This window comes from Bidens hawaiensis, unplaced genomic scaffold (genome assembly GCF_021521415.1).
Source record: "Bidens hawaiensis isolate Kalapana, Puna unplaced genomic scaffold, B.hawaiensis_p1.1 tig00014522_1, whole genome shotgun sequence".
In the NCBI taxonomy this organism is placed as follows: Eukaryota; Viridiplantae; Streptophyta; class Magnoliopsida; order Asterales; family Asteraceae; genus Bidens; species Bidens hawaiensis.
Window position 1 is genome coordinate 26,444 of NW_027492264.1, and position 17,626 is coordinate 44,069.

Below are 17,626 nucleotides of genomic sequence, written 5' to 3' on the forward strand. Positions count from 1 at the left end.
ATTACTATTAAAGTTGCTATTGAAGTTTAGAAGTGAACCGTGGACAACAGGTAATTTGTTTAGGACAACTTGCTTTAAGCTTTTTTGTATTTTGACCACATGTTCTAAGCTTAAATTTTGGACAATATGATTAAGTTATGGGGAACTTGCATTTTGGTTATTTAATTTTTAGCTTGTAGTACAGTTTGATTAAATCTGAACTTGTAAATTAGAGTTTAAGTTTTTGACAACAACATATTAAAGCCAAAACCGGGAAACCGGTCGAAGCCAAACCGTTAGTAACGGTTTGGCTTGGTTTGGTTTTTATTTTCAACGGTTTGGCTTCGGGTTTTGATTAGCAAAAACCGTACTAACGGTTTGGCTTGCGGTTTGACCCAAAAACCTTTCAAAACCGGACCGCTATGTGAGTATTTTATACACCATTCTATTAAGGAAATGCTCAATGGGCTTCAAGTACAAAAGGCCTCGGCCCAAAACTTACAAACGTAAACGAACGAAAATGTAAACTAAAATGATACAAATTCGAAAGACTTGATTAAACAAACCCGGACTTTACAAGGATTATTATTGATCAATTCTTAATAGTTTGGACTATTAAAAATCAATTTTCTTTTTCTTATCTTTTTACCATTATTATAAGCCTTGGTTCTTTCGTTACCTTAACAACTGATTTGGGAACCTGGCCAACTTTGTTTCATGCTTGAAGTTGAAGACTTTCTATCACTTTATCAACAGCCTACCATGAACTAATTTTTTTAATGTTCGATAATAAAAAAAACTAGTAAACGTTTCCGCGCGTTGCTGCGGAAACATTGATACACGTAAATCCGCGTGTCGCGATGGGAATGCTAATAAAAGATAAAGCTAATTAAGTTTGTCTTTATGAAATTTAAGTTGACATGAAGATAATTGAAAAAAAACAGATATTAAACCTTATGTTATGGTCACACATTGCAGGAACTTGTTGTATCGAGGCATACATAAAAATATTAACGTGAAAACAATATATTCGAAATTTAGAACAACATTATGTTATGAAAAAAAGGTGTTAAAAGTATATTAATTATATTTAGCTTAAAATGATTTTGAACGAAACTTATATTGAAACGTAGATAAAAATAAAGATTTCAAAACGATATATTTGTTATTTAAGAAAACATTATATTTCGGAATTCATAAGTGGAATATAAAATATATAGATGTTTATAGAAAAAAGAAAAGAATATGCTAAAATAAAATATAGAAAGTGAACTGAATCAAAGGTCCAAACAGAATTAATATGAAAAATATAATAATACTAAATCAATTATGTAAATGTATTATATTTGTAAATTTGTAAATGAAGTGTCATGAGTCCATCTGACAAAATAACCGTTTTACAACAAATGTAAAGAGGCTAGTGGTTCATCTCATGAATAGTGATATTTAATAGTGATATTTGTGAGATAACTACCATTTACCTTTTAATATTTTTATGATTGTATTTTATAAGATGGCCTTAAACCACATTCCTTTTTTATATTAACCCGTTGTTAAAAGTTTTAATGTTAACACCACAATTATAAGAGATGGAAGAATTTGAAATTTCATTTTAGATAATTTTTATTGGATATTCACTATTCATGTTGTATTTGTATATTTTATTTTAACTGAACAAGGAAATGGATATTATTTACAATTTATAATATATGTATATATAAACTAATCATGGTGTTAAGAAAACAATATACAAATAGTAAATAAAACAAGTGGAGCATTAAAAAAAAACATGTCCCGCATTGTCCTCTGCTCGCTATTTTGACTCTCTCTCTCTCATGTATTGCTTTAAGGTCTGTATTTAAATTCAAGTTCTTGGTTTTAGCATTGTTCTATTTTTAAGCCCACTGAAAAAATAATCCCAATTATAATGGATCTATGTCTTGGAAGTCTATTATGATATGTATTTAAATCCCTCTTGGTTTTAGCACTGTTCCATATTTATAGGCAACTAATTAAACAATTCTATCTGATTCTTTATACTGGATCTACACCTAAACAGCTATTAATTTCCCGAAATCAAGTTTTCATTTCATTCGATCCTTCAAACAAATGGCATCTACTTCGGCATCATTTGTTCGAAAGAGCTTCAAATATGATGTCTTTTTGAGTTTCAGGGCGAAGACACCCGTAAGAATTTTGTTGATCATCTCTATCATGCTCTTCAAAAGCGAGGCATTATAACTTACAAAGATGATGAAAGAATTGAAAAGGGGGAAAGGATCAGTGAGCAACTCATCAAATCCATAAAAGACTCGAGATTTTACATCATTGTGTTTTCAAAGAACTACGCATCTTCATCTTGGTGCTTAGAAGAGCTTCTACATATTATGAAGTGCCAGGAGACGAAAGAGCAGACTGCTTACCCAGTCTTTTATGATGTGGAACCCACCGAAGTCCGCAACCAAACTGGAGCAGTTGGAGAAGCCTTTGCCAAACATATGGAGAAAGAAGCTGCTTGGAGATGGATTGATGCTTTGAAAAAAGCAGTTGATCTGGCTGGGTGGGAGTTGAAGACCACTGTTGATGGGTAACTCCATGTTATTATTCTTTAATTATGTTTCCGTCTTGTTTGCTGAAAGATTGACCTGGAACATGATTATATCACTCATGACCAACATTCAACAATTCAAGTGAAAATATTGACAAAGAATAATATACAGAAAGTAATTGAATGACATACAAACTGATGGATTAATCTTTATATACACTATGATGAACGGGTTACGACCATTCTACAACCATTGTGATGGTTTTAATGGAAAACAGATAACCGTTTGGAAACGGTCGTGCTGATCCCCATTCATCCTTATCCTAAGCTAGATAATAATACATTTTGTTACATTTAAATTACAACAATAATAATAAACCTAACAATGTTTATTTCTTCTAATAATCACTATGCTACTGATTCATGTTTGATTGTATGTTATAGTTTTGATATTTATTGTTCACATGGGATTTTGAGTAATCTGATTGAATATTCTTGAAAATACAGGCATGAAGCAAAATTCATCCAGAAAATTGTTAAAAGAAATTTCACGAAAGCCACATTTCATCAATTCGAGCATTGATAAGAAGTTAGTAGGCATGGGTACCAGCGTACAGAATATAGTTTCGTCTTTAGAAATTGATTCTGATGATGTTCGTATTATAGGGATCAAGGGGATAGGAGGTGGTGGGAAGACTACTTTGGCAAGATCTGTTTATGATCATATATCCAATTGGTTTGAAGGTAACAGCTTTGTTGAGAACGTTAGAGCAGTTTCAAACAGCTTTGGTTTGAAGGAACTTCAAAAACAGGTTCTTAAAGATGTGCTAAATGATCAGAGTGTTAATGTTACAAGTATTTATGATGGGAAAAATATGATGAAAAGGATGATGCCCTGTAGAAAGGCTCTTGTTGTTCTAGATGATGTGGATGACACAGAGCAAATTGAGGCCTTAGGTGGTGAGCTTACTTGGCTGAAGCCAGGTAGTAGAATCATCGTCACAACAAGAGATCAACAAGTGCTTGTAGCACATGGAGTGAGCATTATTCATGACATCAATCTGTTATCATATGAGGAAGCACTTTGCCTCTTCAGCAGGTATGCATTTAAGAAAGAGATTCCAAATCAAGGGTATGAAGAGCTATCAAGTAAAGTTGTACATTATGCTGATGGTCTTCCCTTAACAATCAAAGTTCTGGGGTCACATCTTTGTGGTAGAAGTGATCGTGTATGGGAAGATGCCATAGAAAGACTAAAAACAATCCCGAAAGATCAAACTTTGAAAAGATTAGAACTAAGCTATAATGGTCTAGAGAATGACCAGAAAGAAATTTTTCTAGATGTTGTATGCATGCTGAAAGGTTCAGAGAAAGACGATGCGATCAGAATACTTGACAGTTGTGGATATTATGCTGAAATTGGTTTAAGTGTTCTTGAGCAGAAATCTTTGATAACTATTTCTGATGACGACCGTTTGAGCTTCCATGACCGTATAGAAGAAATGGGCTGGAATATTGTTCGTCGTTTGTACCCTAACAAGCCTAGCAGACATAGTCGATTATGGATTAAAGAGGAAATTGAAGATATATTGGTTAATGAATCGGTCAGTTTCAGTTTATATGAAAGGTGAAAAACTAGAACAATATTATTAGTTATGATATAAAGTTCATATCGGCTTATATTTACAGGGTACTGAAAAAAACAAAATGTATAAAACTGGAGAATTTGAATCTACATCCAACAGTTATTATGAAAGGTCTTAGAAAGATGAAGGAACTTAGATCTCTTTACGTGAATGTCGGATATACAAAAGATGCTGAAGGCAGCCAATACTTACCAGATGTTTTACGATCTCTACGCTGGCTTGAATACCCTTTCCAGTCTTTACCTGAAACGTTTCAAGCAAATAACCTTGTTAACTTTGAAATGCGGGGAAGCAACATATCCAAAGTTTGGGAAGGGGGAAAAGGAAAGGTAAAATAATGGTTAATTGTTGTTGTGCATAACACATTTGATGTTATAATTTTTTGTCATTACGCTGATATTCATCCATTGTTTTATGAAGGTTCTTAATAAGCTTAAGTTCCTTGACCTTAGTTATTCAAATTTGAGAACCTTTGACCTTAGCGAGACTCCGCATCTCGAGGAGTTAAATCTTGAAGGATGCGTAGAGTTTTCTGAACTCCACATGCCCGTTAAATGTCCGAATCTTAAAGTCCTCCACCTAAGTCATTCAAAGGTGAGAAACCTTAACCTTGGGCTAACTCCACATCTTGAGGAACTATATCTTGTAGGATGTTTTTGTCTTCAAAAAATTCACGCTACGGTGGGATGTCTAAAAAACCTTGTGGACATTCAGTTAAAACATTGCTTAAATGTTGCATATTTTCGGGTTGACAAAGAGCATGAATCAGCCAGTCTTGAAACTGTAGCTACAATATTTGAAATAGATGTAGGTTGCGTTGATGTATGCCCACTGCATCCTAAAAATAACTTGCCAAGGTTTTGGTTTAGATGTAAATATGACGAACCTAGATCCTCATGGAGTGGAAATCTTGAGAAACTTATATCTTTTGGTCCATGTGTTTGCGAAAACATTGAGTACATTTTAGCAACTATTTGTGGTTTACAACATTTAAGAAATCTGGAACTTGGAGGAGGTATTCCTTGGGATATGGGACAGTTAGAAAGTCTAGAGAAGCCATTTTTGAGTGGTCAACGGTTTCAGCATCTTCCGGATAGCATTTATATGTTGAAAAATCTAAAATCACTTAAACTTGGTTATTGTTTTGCTCTTAAGCAGTTACCTGAGAATATATGCGAATTAGAGCGTTTAGAGGACTTAATCATATGGGATTGCAAATCCTTACGAGATATTCCGAACAACTTATGTAAGATGAAATGCTTAAAACGTTTAGAGCCCTACAATTGTCCAAATATTAAGAAATTGCCAGAGGAACTTGGGAGTTTAGAATGTTTGAAAGAGTTAAGGATAGAAGATACAGACATTAATCGTCTTCCGCGGAGCATTTATCAGTTGAAGGGTCTGCGTATTTATGGGTCCACGAAGCAACTTGAATCCTATGGTTTTACATCCATTTTGGCTGATGAAATCTTAAAATGAACCACGGGATACCAAGTACTACTACGTAGAGCTGTAAATAAGATAGTCAGCCACAACATGAGTATTTGTCTTAATCAGGTACATCAAAACAGAATAATCACTTCTTTATAAATCATATACGAATTTATACTTACAATCAATTCACAATTAATCATGAATGCTTCATTTTAACGATGTTGTTTGTTTACACTCGTGATTATGAGGGTCATCTGAATCAAATTATACATATTCACGTATTTTTTAATTCATGCACACCACTGCTCGACGAAATGCTTGTGTGAGAATTTTTTGTGTGAGAATTTTTCATCTTTAAATCAGAATTTTTGATAATTGTGACCTTGTTATGCTCTTTCATTTTATATGGTGATTGGAACATATTAGTTCCCGGATACCAAGCGAACTGCTACTGGGATTTCCACCCAGGCTCGGGTTTATCATCAGGTCATTTATTCGGGTAAACCTGAGAACATTAGTAAAGCACAATTAAAAGAAAATGAAGTAGACCGAAACCTGTCATTCCATGATGTGTGTGTTATTTTTTTCTTTCTAAATCGGTATTAATCTCAATAAATACTTATGCTATGTTTGCTAAGTAGTGTTTTGAAACACGTATAAAACTTGTAAATTTATGGTTTGCAGGCCATCTTTGAGGGCCAACACGCATAAAACACGTATACTCATTGATACTCATTGACGGAGCTCTATACTATTAGCTGCAATAATACTCGTCGATGGTGCTAGAGCTAAACTCTCCGTGAGTTTATTTCTGAGAGGCTTTTGTATAATTGAATATTGGTTATTGGTTATTGGTTATTTATTTATTTATTTATTTTATTTGTTTGCTTTCAGCTTCAATTTGTCTTGTGAAAAGAGATATGAGATGCTAAAGAGTCTTTTTGTATTTTGTGATGTGAGCATACATGCACACCACATGTTTGTTAAAACTCCTGTGTGGATTTTGCAACTTCGTATTTTGTTTTTATGTTTGGACGGAATATTTAATGAATGTTGCGCTACAACGTTTAACTTCTATAATACAACTTTGATTTTTCGCCTGTTTGGTTTTCGTGTGTTTGGCTTGATGTTTGAAAAAATTGTTTCAGAAAACTTCTTTATAACCAATTCTGTCAAAAACATATTTACAGGTGACTATGAGGCTGAATTGAATCTAACTCTACATATTCAAATCGTATATAATTAGCGCACACTACCTGCTCGACAAAATGCATGTCTGCGAATTTACATCTTCAAATCAGTATTTTCAATATTTGTTGTCCGGACTAACAATCTTATAAAACATAATAGAGTTTATTATTATTTTTTTTGATATTTTCTTTAAATGGATTTAATATTCGTAAATAATAACATTGTAAATAAAACAGATTAGACTCAGTAAACATGTCAAGCATGTCAAACATGACAACTGTGTGGTGTGGATCTATGTCCAAGTGAGAAGGGAATAGGAACCATCAATAAAACCGTTCAGCTAGAGGATATACGCTAAATGAAACCTGTTAGTGTTGGTTCCTGACTGGTTTGGTTTAATTTTTTGCACTACCGGACTAGTTTGGTTTTGCTACGGGTTTACACTAAAGTTACCTTTTAACAAAATTCTCAAGAAACAACTAAAATTAAATGAATAATCCTGACAAAATCCACGTAAGACATTTACTATAGTGGTACAAAGTGCTCAAGTGTTCCTAAAAGTGCTCGGGCTTGAGAAGTGTATTTGTTTTGGCTAGAAATTTGTGTTTGAAGTTGATATAGTGTATTTCGGGTTCTCAGCGTGTTCAATCGAGTTTCCTAAAGTGGTACAAAGTGTATTGGCTTGAAGATCCGTGCAAAAAGTGAAGATTGTACTTATGAGAATTCGAATCGAAACTCAAAACCAATCGAATCAAATCGAAATTTGAATTTAGTTGAATCGAATTCTCAAACAAACCCAATCGGACTTTAATTCGATTTAGTTCATTTGAAAACTCGATTCGATCCTTTTCAAACTCAATTTGATCCAATCCAACTCGATTCGATCCGTTTATACTTTTAACGGAAGCTGTTGCAAGACTGTTTAATTTGAAGTTTGATTTGCAAGATGATGACTGATCGTGAGATGTTGATCGCAATGTTTTGATGAATTCAAGTGGATTTCAAGAACTATCTAAGAATTAATGAACTTTCTCTTCTTAGATCAATTGAAAATGGTCCTCACCAACCCACTACTGTAATTGCTGATGGACCAGTTGATAAACCTGTCGCAACCTATGATGATGATAACTAGAAGATGATACTTGATGATCAAAAGGCTTATGATACCTTGAGTGTGTGCTTTTCACTGGTTGATAAGTTTGTAGGGAACTTGAGAATGAGAAATAGTAAAAAGGCAATGTTAAAAGGTGAATTCAACACATTCAATCATATCCAAGGAGAAGTTGTTTGAACTCTCATCAATAGATTTGAGACACGGGCCACCAAAATGAGTAGTGTTGGGATCGTTTATGACCGATCAGAAATCAATGACAAGTTGCTAAATTTCTTGCCCTACATATGGAACAGCAGTGTAATCACCATCAAAAGACCAACAAATTTGGATAGAACATTGCTGTGTAACAATCCCAAAAATAGGGCCAGAATATTTTTTAAAGAAAACTTATCGTTTGTATTGAGCATAATATTGGTTAAATAGTCGAAGTGAACCGTACGCTGATGGGCTTGGCTCGAACTGTCAAAATTATAACTAATGGGCTCGACCCGGTGACTTTGTAGGCCAGATAGAATAGGGATAAGATCAAAAATAATACCTTGCGGCCCAATTTAGTCAAAGGAAATGGAAACTCGTTTAACCCAGACGAACCCGATAACTCAAAAAAAAGTATGAAGTATTCCATAAATATTTAAATCATAGAGGGTGGATGTCCAAATTATTTAACCCAAACATCAAATGGTTTATTATATCATTACCCCGTCACCGAACCCCAAAGAAACAAAAAACTGGTTGACATTTAACATCCAAACAATAAATGGGCATGGCCTGATAATCCGGATACTAACCCGACACAATACTATGTCGAGATATATAATAAATATTTAAATCTTAACCTATATCTGAAGATTGTATAATTAGCCGAACCGTTTAATCGTTTACCTCTAAACCGGTCCAACCGAACCAACGTTTGAGAGAAAAACGCCGGCCACAGAATTGGCGGTGTGTCGGCGGTAGCAAGAAGAAGGTCGATCATCTAAGCGGCGAGGTGTCACCTTAAGGCTTCACGAATGTAGACTAAATCATGTAAATGGATGGAACGGGAACCAACAGCGGTTCCAACCAAGTCTCATCAAATTAAAAAGAAAAAAAAAAAAACTGAAAAGAAAGTTGAAGCAACATCCTATGAATTTACAAACACAGTAAAGAATACACTAAATGTTTTACAATATTTACAACATCCTATTGTTTCTCCAAATTTACTCGTTAGCAAAAGATTCTCTATCTCCTCCAATCATATTCACTTACAACTACTCTTTAACTATAATATAGAGGACCCACTCAAAATAATTTAGAGGACATGATGAAAATGCTCTAACTTTCTAACCCACTTAAAGTTTCGGTGTGATGTTATTTTTAAAACGTTCTAGGTGTATATTTGAGAATTATATGGAATTACGTAACCATAATATTTTTTCTTTTTACGGAATTCAACAAACATAGTAGCAGATAACACAATAAATGCAATTTTCATAATTTCACTAGCCATAAACGCAATAGTGATTAATGTTTTCTATACAACTAACTTTCATGAACATTTTAAGTTTAGGTGCGAGATTACTTTTAAAACATTTTAGGTATATGAGAATGATGCCGTATAAGGTAACCATTATATTTAATGATATTTAATTACTACTCCTATATATAACCATGGCAGATCGATACACTATGTATTAACATCACGTACAAGAACATCATAAGGGTAACTCAACATGACAAGCTCTATCTCCAGCATGCTTATTCTATTTTTCTTGCTCATAGGTATTTCTATATTCTGAAATAAATATTATTAATTGACTTTATATGTAAAATGTGTAAAAGTTGCCTAAATATTTGAGTTTAATGATTAACGAATGAGAAAATGCAGTCTCGTTTGCAGGCATTACCGCAGCTAAGACATGTAAAGCGGTTATTGTAGTCCCTGCATGTGAGCATACTTCATGTGATCTTAAATGCCTTAGAAAATTTCCATGGAGTGGTGTCGGGACATGCATAGGGTTTTACAATTGCCTTTGTGAGTATCCACGTTCGGCAAAGAAGATAGTTATCTCTCCACAACCATCAAACCGCAACTATCTCACAGTCTCTTCTCATGTCAATAATCTGTGATTATTGTGTATTTGCCTCTTTTAATTAATTAATTAATGCTATAAACATTATTGGGAACTTTTCCTTTTAATTATGTGTCGTGGTTATTGCTATGAATTCTCAATGCCCTAAAGTAACTCGCAATAAAATCACCGGATAATAAATGTAGCATATAAACTGTGTTTGTGGCACAAATTAATTAACAAATAATAATTTATAATATTTTATATATTTCCGTTTAAAAACATTGTATACATTTATAAATTAAGAGAAAACACGTTAGACGTATATTTTATAACTAGAGAGGCGTCCTCCATGCAGGATGCACACACTCGTTATCACATAACATGTTATGTTTTTTCAATTAAAAAAACTATAAATCATACTAAAATTAAGATAATAAAATTTAGCTCCTCTAGACTTTCAAATTAGTTCAAATCCTTGGACACCTCCCATATCTTGCCTTGGTACTCTTAATTAGATTGTGTCAACCAAAAATGCTTGATAAAAAAAACTCAAGGTTTGTGCATATTGACCAAAAGAAATAAGCTTCTCTTCTCATTTATTTATTTATTTATTTACACGTCACCATTATAATCATTTGCATTATATTAGATCAAACACTATAAGAATAAATATGTAACATATGTTTTATTTATACGTGACTATTATAATAATTTTCATTATATCAGATAAAATTATTAATATACCTTATTATATGTGATCATTATAATCACTCTAACCAGAAATCCTATAAGGTTAGTAACCGGTCCACCACTAACTAGTTTATACCCATTTTTAACCGTCGTAAACCTGGTTATAATATTGATCTCTGAAACCAACTCAATCCGATTATTTATTTTTTTTATTATTCCTAAAACTAGTTTTTTTTGGGTTATTTACTTGTAAACCGGTTCAGTTATACCCGAAATCGTTATACCAGATAGGTAAGGGCGAAGGTTCGGTGACAGCCACTGCCGTTTTCCGGTTAATAAGTTAAATTTTGCGTTTTTTGTCCGAAAATTTTTATAGGTATTGAGTGTGGGTCACCCATAGTGTATTTTTTCAAAACGCTAGTGGTCACCACTGAAATTTTTTTCTTTATAATATCCCGGCGTTTGATTTTTCTTTTTATAAAACATCATATTTCTATAAAAAAATACTCTCAAATACTAAAAGCTTTGTTTTATAAAACTCAAATTTGAAGGGGGTTATTTGTAACTATAATAATAAACTTGTTTTAAAAAAAAATATTGCCAATGGAATAGGGTTTGGAAACCATCTAACATTCATTTGATCCAGACCTCAAAGCACCGGAGACCATCGACCACTAAGCACGCCGCCCCTACGGTCGGCCACCGTCTTGGAGACCACCACCCACCAAACACAGACCAACCTTAGAATACCACCAGGGGCGGACCTACATAGTAGCCGTCGGGGTCCCGGGACACCAATGTTTTTTAAAATTTATTTAGAAGCGATATAGAATATAAATTATCACTTGGACCCCATAACAATGTTACAGATCTGCTCTGCTGGGAAAGATCCTTGTTTTGGGTGTGGAATGTCCCAGGTTCAAGTCTCATCCACAATCCGTTTTTCTATGATTTTGCTATTTTCTTTTTTAGTCAAATAGTCAATATAATAATTAGGGTTTTTTAAGTTTATAACATCAACCAGAACAGATTTGAACGTTGTTGCTCAACCTCAACTCCTCAACACTGCTCAAGCCTCCGCAAGACCGCCACCAACCCACCACCTGCCGCCGCCGCCCTTCTCAGCCACCATCCATCCCTTTGGCGCTCCTCTGTCTTCATTGCTTTCTGATTTTGCCACAACTTTCAGGTAATTTTAAACACTTACTCCATAAAATAAAGATATCCAATTGATTGGTTTTATGCAATTATTTACTTAGATTAGTAACTGTATGTTGTATATTATTGTTAGATTACGACTTTGTTGTGTCAAAAACTTAATTTTAAGGTTAGTTATGCAAGAATCATTGAAAAGAATGGGAAAGGGTTTGAAGATGGGGTATTGTTATATATATATATATACACACACATATATATATATTATAGATTTAGAGAAGAGCCATGCTATGGAGTTAGGGTTTGAGGAGAGTAGCACGGTTTAGATCGTGCAAAAACGGTTCATTTAAGAGTGTTCAATTTGGCTCGGGTCAAAACGATTCTTTTTTCAAAATTTTAATTTTGTTCAGGTCGAAACTGGCTTTGACCACTAGACTCTTGTTGAATAGAGTTGTAACATAATAAGTTAATTAAGCATAACTTAGATGGTCTAGCTATTTACGAGTATGAGGAATTTTGTGAGAAACGCGGTAAATATCTAAAATGGGTTTAGTCATGTTAAATTAGTAGCAAAAGAAATATTTGGAGCCTGTATTTATTTACTTTCTATTTTGTAATGGCAAAGCTTTGATTTTGCAGATGGAAGCATGTAACTTGTTCATATCATGATTGTAATGTTTTCTTTTATCGTTTCGAATGACATCGTATTGTGTGTGTTTTATTATAATGATATTGTTTTCTATTATGTTTCTCCACTCGACTCGACCCGACCCGACCCGACCCAAACAACGACCGACCCAAAAATTTGAACGCCGAAAATAACGGGACCCCGTTGTCAAAAAATCATGGGTCCGCCACTGAATACCACACACGTTACAACGCCGAGTAACCACACATCATAATCACTAATGAACAAGATAAATGTTAATTTTTAGTTTATTATTCCAAATTGTTGAGTTGTTAAACATTGTATTACATCAATATTGATTATTGTTCAAGGGTTATAAGATTATGAATCATAATTATGGAATTGTGGATTTAAGGAAATCGATCAATTAAGCTTATAATTGGTATTGTATGGTGAAATTTTTGGTTTAACTATAGGATCTTTTTAATTAGGTAAATCATGCGAATGCAAGATATTATTCAGTCTTTTTTCAAAAAAAAAAGGATGATGAACAAATGGTAGGTAATCACTCTTCTATTCGCATTATCATGAATATTTTAGGTGTGTTGGTTAAACAAATATCAAGTTTTTGTTTTTTATTATTGTAAGACTAATCATTTCAACTTTGAATGAATGAAGAAAAATTAAATATTTAGATTTCATATTGTATGACCCGACCCGATCCAAATCGTCGACCCAAACCGAATCTCTAACCCGAAAATTTTTGGTCCGTGAGTTCGGTCACCGCTATGACTATGGCCAACCTTTTCCATTGCGGATAAGGGTTTCTTGTCTCAAAACTGGTTAGAACCTGATCCGATTAACCGTAACAAGTTATTTGACTGTTGACCACGTACTAACCGGTTTTGAAAATAACCAGTTTCAACTAACCGGTTTGTGCACCACTAAGTTGGACAACTTAAATTACACAGCCCGTTCTCCCAAAAATGGCCCGACTTTGTATTTGCATCAGCTAGTCGTTTTCTTAAAGGTTTGTTATTTGTTAACTCTAACTGAACCAATTGTACTGCACTTATGAGGTCCCTTCACTGTCATCTTTGGCTATAAATGACTTGTTATAAAGAACAGAAAAAATAAACAATATCGAGTTGAAGTTGTACAATGCCTACTTCTAATACATTGCTTAGTGTATATTACGAAACTCCTACACTGGTCGCAATTTTTGGATTGCTTTTGCTGTATTTTCAAGGTGGCATCGCATACGTATTGTTGGCATATTCTCTTAGTATTAATAACCTATTTTGTTTTATATATCACTAGCTTTAAAGATGGATTCTGTCAAGGTGACATCACAAAAAAAAATTTACATGGTTCGGTCCCAACATCCAGGGATCTACATCAAGGGTTACAACTAGACTCTTTCATTATTAATGTACAAGATTACAATTACCGTATATATATATATATATAAAGAATAGATTAGGGTTTTTAACTTGGCCCCAAGAAACCTAAAGTGGGCCAAAATCAGGCCAAGATCTTTAACCCTTCACATATGTTAAATGTAATGCCTAATTCAAGTCATGATTTAAACTACTTAGGCTATACGTAGTGGGGCGACATGGGTGACAAGGGGCGCGAACACCGCCCCTCGGGGCGACAAGCGATAAGGGGGTGCTCAACTAGTTTTTGTCGCCCGCCATGTTTGTTTATTATTATCAAAATAGTTTGTGCGTATGTGATATATATATATATATATATATATATATATGTTCGATTTCTTTTAAGAACCACTTTGAGTTTTAAGAACTTGAAAAAACTCAACGTAACAATTTTTTTTTAAATATTTTTACACATATGTAATACGTAAGTGTAAGTAACGTAAAAGAATTACAGTATTTTTACACACCAAATCGACTTATTACACATGTGTAACTAACATTTAAACTTGTGTAATCATCAAAAATACTTAGTCTCTCTCCTAATTAATTTTTTAATCAGATTTATTCTCAACCACAAATTCTATACTCATTAAATTAAATGTGTAGTCCATATTGATTTCTTAAAGTTCTTACGACTTATAAAGTTTCTCAAAAGACAGAATTACAGAAATTGTCCTTTATGTTTGTATCAAATTTCACTTGTTATCCTTTATCTTTAAAATTGATTTGTTTCATCCTTTATGTTTAAAAATCTAACACCGTTTGTGCTTTAACACTAACCCAATTAAATTTTGTAGTTAAGTCAGATCAGGGAAGTTAAGTCAATTTACTTATCTAATTAAAGGTATTTTAATTAATAAAAAAAGTCAATAAACACACCAACTCTTCATCCACCCTCTCACCGCAAAGCACCACCGCCACGATCCCTCCCCGCCGGAGTTTACCATTAAATCCCGCCACTATTTTACCACCATCGCCACCGCCGGCTATGACCATGCCACCACCACAACACCATCGCCGGCTACAATTACTCATGGGTAGAATAGGCTGACCACTGCTAGTGTACTGTATTTGGGTCTCGCCGGAAAACGAGTGGAAACTAACGAAATCATAGGGCTTTTCCAATAATGTACCGGATTTGGGTTTCTTTAATCAGATTAAGCCCAGATCGAACCACTCCCGTTTCAGCTCTCAAAATCAACAAATTAGAGTTTACATATTTCAATTTAGAGAGAAAATATCTCCACCGGAGACGTTGATGGAGAAGATATCGGACAAAGTACACGACCTAAAGCACGATTCTTCCTTAGTCTTCCGATTCGGACAACGATTGCAAGATATTCGCGATGAAGTCAAAGGTTTTTCACCTATTTGATGAGGGAGAAACCGGTTCATAAGGTGTTCGGCGGTGGATAGTTCTCAGTTCTCACTAATCTATGTATCTAGGTTTGATTTTTCGTAAGAAATTTGTTAGATCTGCTTGTGAAATTAAGAATTGTGGTTTTGGGTTAGTGGTGGTGGTTGGATGCACAAGAAAGAAACAGAGAGATATAGCTTACGAGAGAGAGAGAGTAATTATCTTTTTCTAATTATTAAAATGTTTTTAAATTAATAAGTAAAATGACCAAATTTCCCTCATGTGCTAGGCACATGATCTGACTTAACGAAAAATAGTAACTGGGTTAGTGTCAAACGGTGTTGGATTTTTAAACATAAAGGATGAAACAAATCAATTTTAAAGATAAATGATAACGAGTGAAATTTGGTATAAACATAAAAGATAATTTATGTATTCTGTCTTCTCAAAATATCCCTTCCCAGCATGTATATATATATATATATATATGATAATATGGGGTATAACATCATGTGGAGGGTTATTTTGAGAACCTTGATGAGTTGTAAGAACTTTAAGAATTCAATATGGACCATACATTTAATTAAATGAGTGTGAAATATGTGACTGAGAATAAATCTGACACAAGTTTAAATGTTAGTTACACATTTAAAAAACATTCAAAAATTTTTTTGTTACGTTGAGTTATTTCGAGTTCTTAAAACTCAAAGCGGTTCTCAAAAGAAATCAATCCCATAACATCATTACACTCCGAAAATAAAAACTCACCGCGTCACATGGCGTAAGTCGCCCCATTTTGTAGTCCCTCCACTACACATTGCCTAGGGAATTCCCAACTCATCCTGTATAGGGTGATGTTTTGAGTATAAATATAAAGATTTTCATGGGGCTCTTATGAGCTATTTAGACTCTCTAACCCATTTATTACAACCCATATATACAATAAAAAATTTAAAACAATGTCTATTTTCAATAAATTGTTTTTAAGAAAACAACACCATAATAAATTGTGAACCAATGCACAATAAATTGAGAGAATTAAGATGACCAAATATAAATTGTGAACCAATGCATAATAAATTGAGAGAATTAAGATGACCAAATATTTTCTTTAAAGTAGTCACTTCTTTTGTGATTGACTTGCTACCAACTGCAGTCGGGTTTATCAGAACGAGACCGAATAACTGACTCAAAAACCCTGAGCCTGGACCAACATCTCAACAGTTCAGTTAGTATCTGGTTACTGATCTGGGCATAAATCAGTTTTGGTTATGGACCATGGAAAACCGAAAACTTTAAACGGTTTTACATATGTGTTAAATGTGATGCCTAGTTCAAATCATGGTTTAAACTACTTGTTTAAATGTTAGTTGTAAACTTCAGGGGCCTTTTTGATGAAAGTAGTGGCATATCATCTTAGTTTGTGTAGAAATTGATACTTAGTGTTTTGTAAATAAACATGAATACATAATACATTGATATAACTACCAATATAACCCTGGAATGTTTCTAAAACAAACCAGAATTACAAGAAATTTAAAGTAAACAAATACACCTGAACTATCTTGATAATCAGCAACAATAACCAGATATTTATTCCTCTTGACACATTAGACCTCCAACTTTAAACAAACGCGCCTTCCAGTCCCTCCATAAAATACAGCAAAGCCCTTCCCACAATTTAAATGACACTTTGCTCCCTCCAGTATAGAAGCACGACACCTCATCCAAAAATATAAACAACTTATATCAAAATATATTTGACACAATAAAACAAAAGTAAAATATCTTACCAGCACAAAGTAACAAGTTGAAACGAACTGACCTTTATGATTTTAACAGGCCTTTCACTTGAGAAATGACCGTTGTAAAACCACATTACTCAAGTTGCTCCCTGGACCCAGGAATACGCAAACCTTTCAATTCATTAATCATCTGCTGAAGACGACTGATGCCTGAACTTATTATACCTAACTCTTTCAAAGATTCTAACTCCCAATTTCATCTAGCAATTTCTTAATTTTATAACAATCCACGAGCTCTAACAGTTTTAGACATTTCATCTTGCATATGCTGTTAGGAATATCTCGTAAGGAATTGCAATACCGTATGGTTAAGTCATCTAAACACTCTAATATGCATATATTCTCAGGTAGTTAATAATCAACTTTAAGTGATTTTAGATGGTTTAACATACAAATGCTATCCTTAAGATGCCGAAACCATTGCTCAATCAAAGATAGCTTGTCAATACAATACGAATGATCTTTAAAAAAACAGTTACGGGTCAAAACTAAAAATGTATAACACTCGAGGAATATTTATGTACGTGAATGTGTCATATATGTCACTTTAATTGGACCCTGGTCGAATCAATATTAAATTGGAGGA

The 17,626-nt window shown here is 33.7% G+C and overlaps 2 protein-coding genes across 2 annotated transcripts; both read left to right on the plus strand.

Annotated features, from left to right (window-relative positions):
* The first annotated feature begins 1,851 nt into the window (after positions 1 to 1,851).
* LOC143546947 (disease resistance protein RUN1-like) lies at positions 1,852 to 5,594 on the plus strand. Its single transcript, XM_077038488.1, has 2 exons — positions 1,852 to 2,566; positions 3,035 to 5,594. The coding sequence occupies exons 1-2, from the start codon at positions 2,563 to 2,565 to the stop codon at positions 4,156 to 4,158; spliced, it is 1,128 nt and encodes a 375-aa protein (XP_076894603.1). The 5' UTR covers positions 1,852 to 2,562; the 3' UTR covers positions 4,159 to 5,594.
* On the plus strand, positions 4,278 to 5,652 carry LOC143546945 (TMV resistance protein N-like). The gene is made up of 2 exons (XM_077038487.1): positions 4,278 to 4,502; positions 4,594 to 5,652. Exons 1-2 carry the CDS (start codon positions 4,278 to 4,280, stop codon positions 5,650 to 5,652), a joined length of 1,284 nt encoding a protein of 427 aa, XP_076894602.1.
* The last annotated feature ends 11,974 nt before the right edge of the window (positions 5,653 to 17,626 follow it).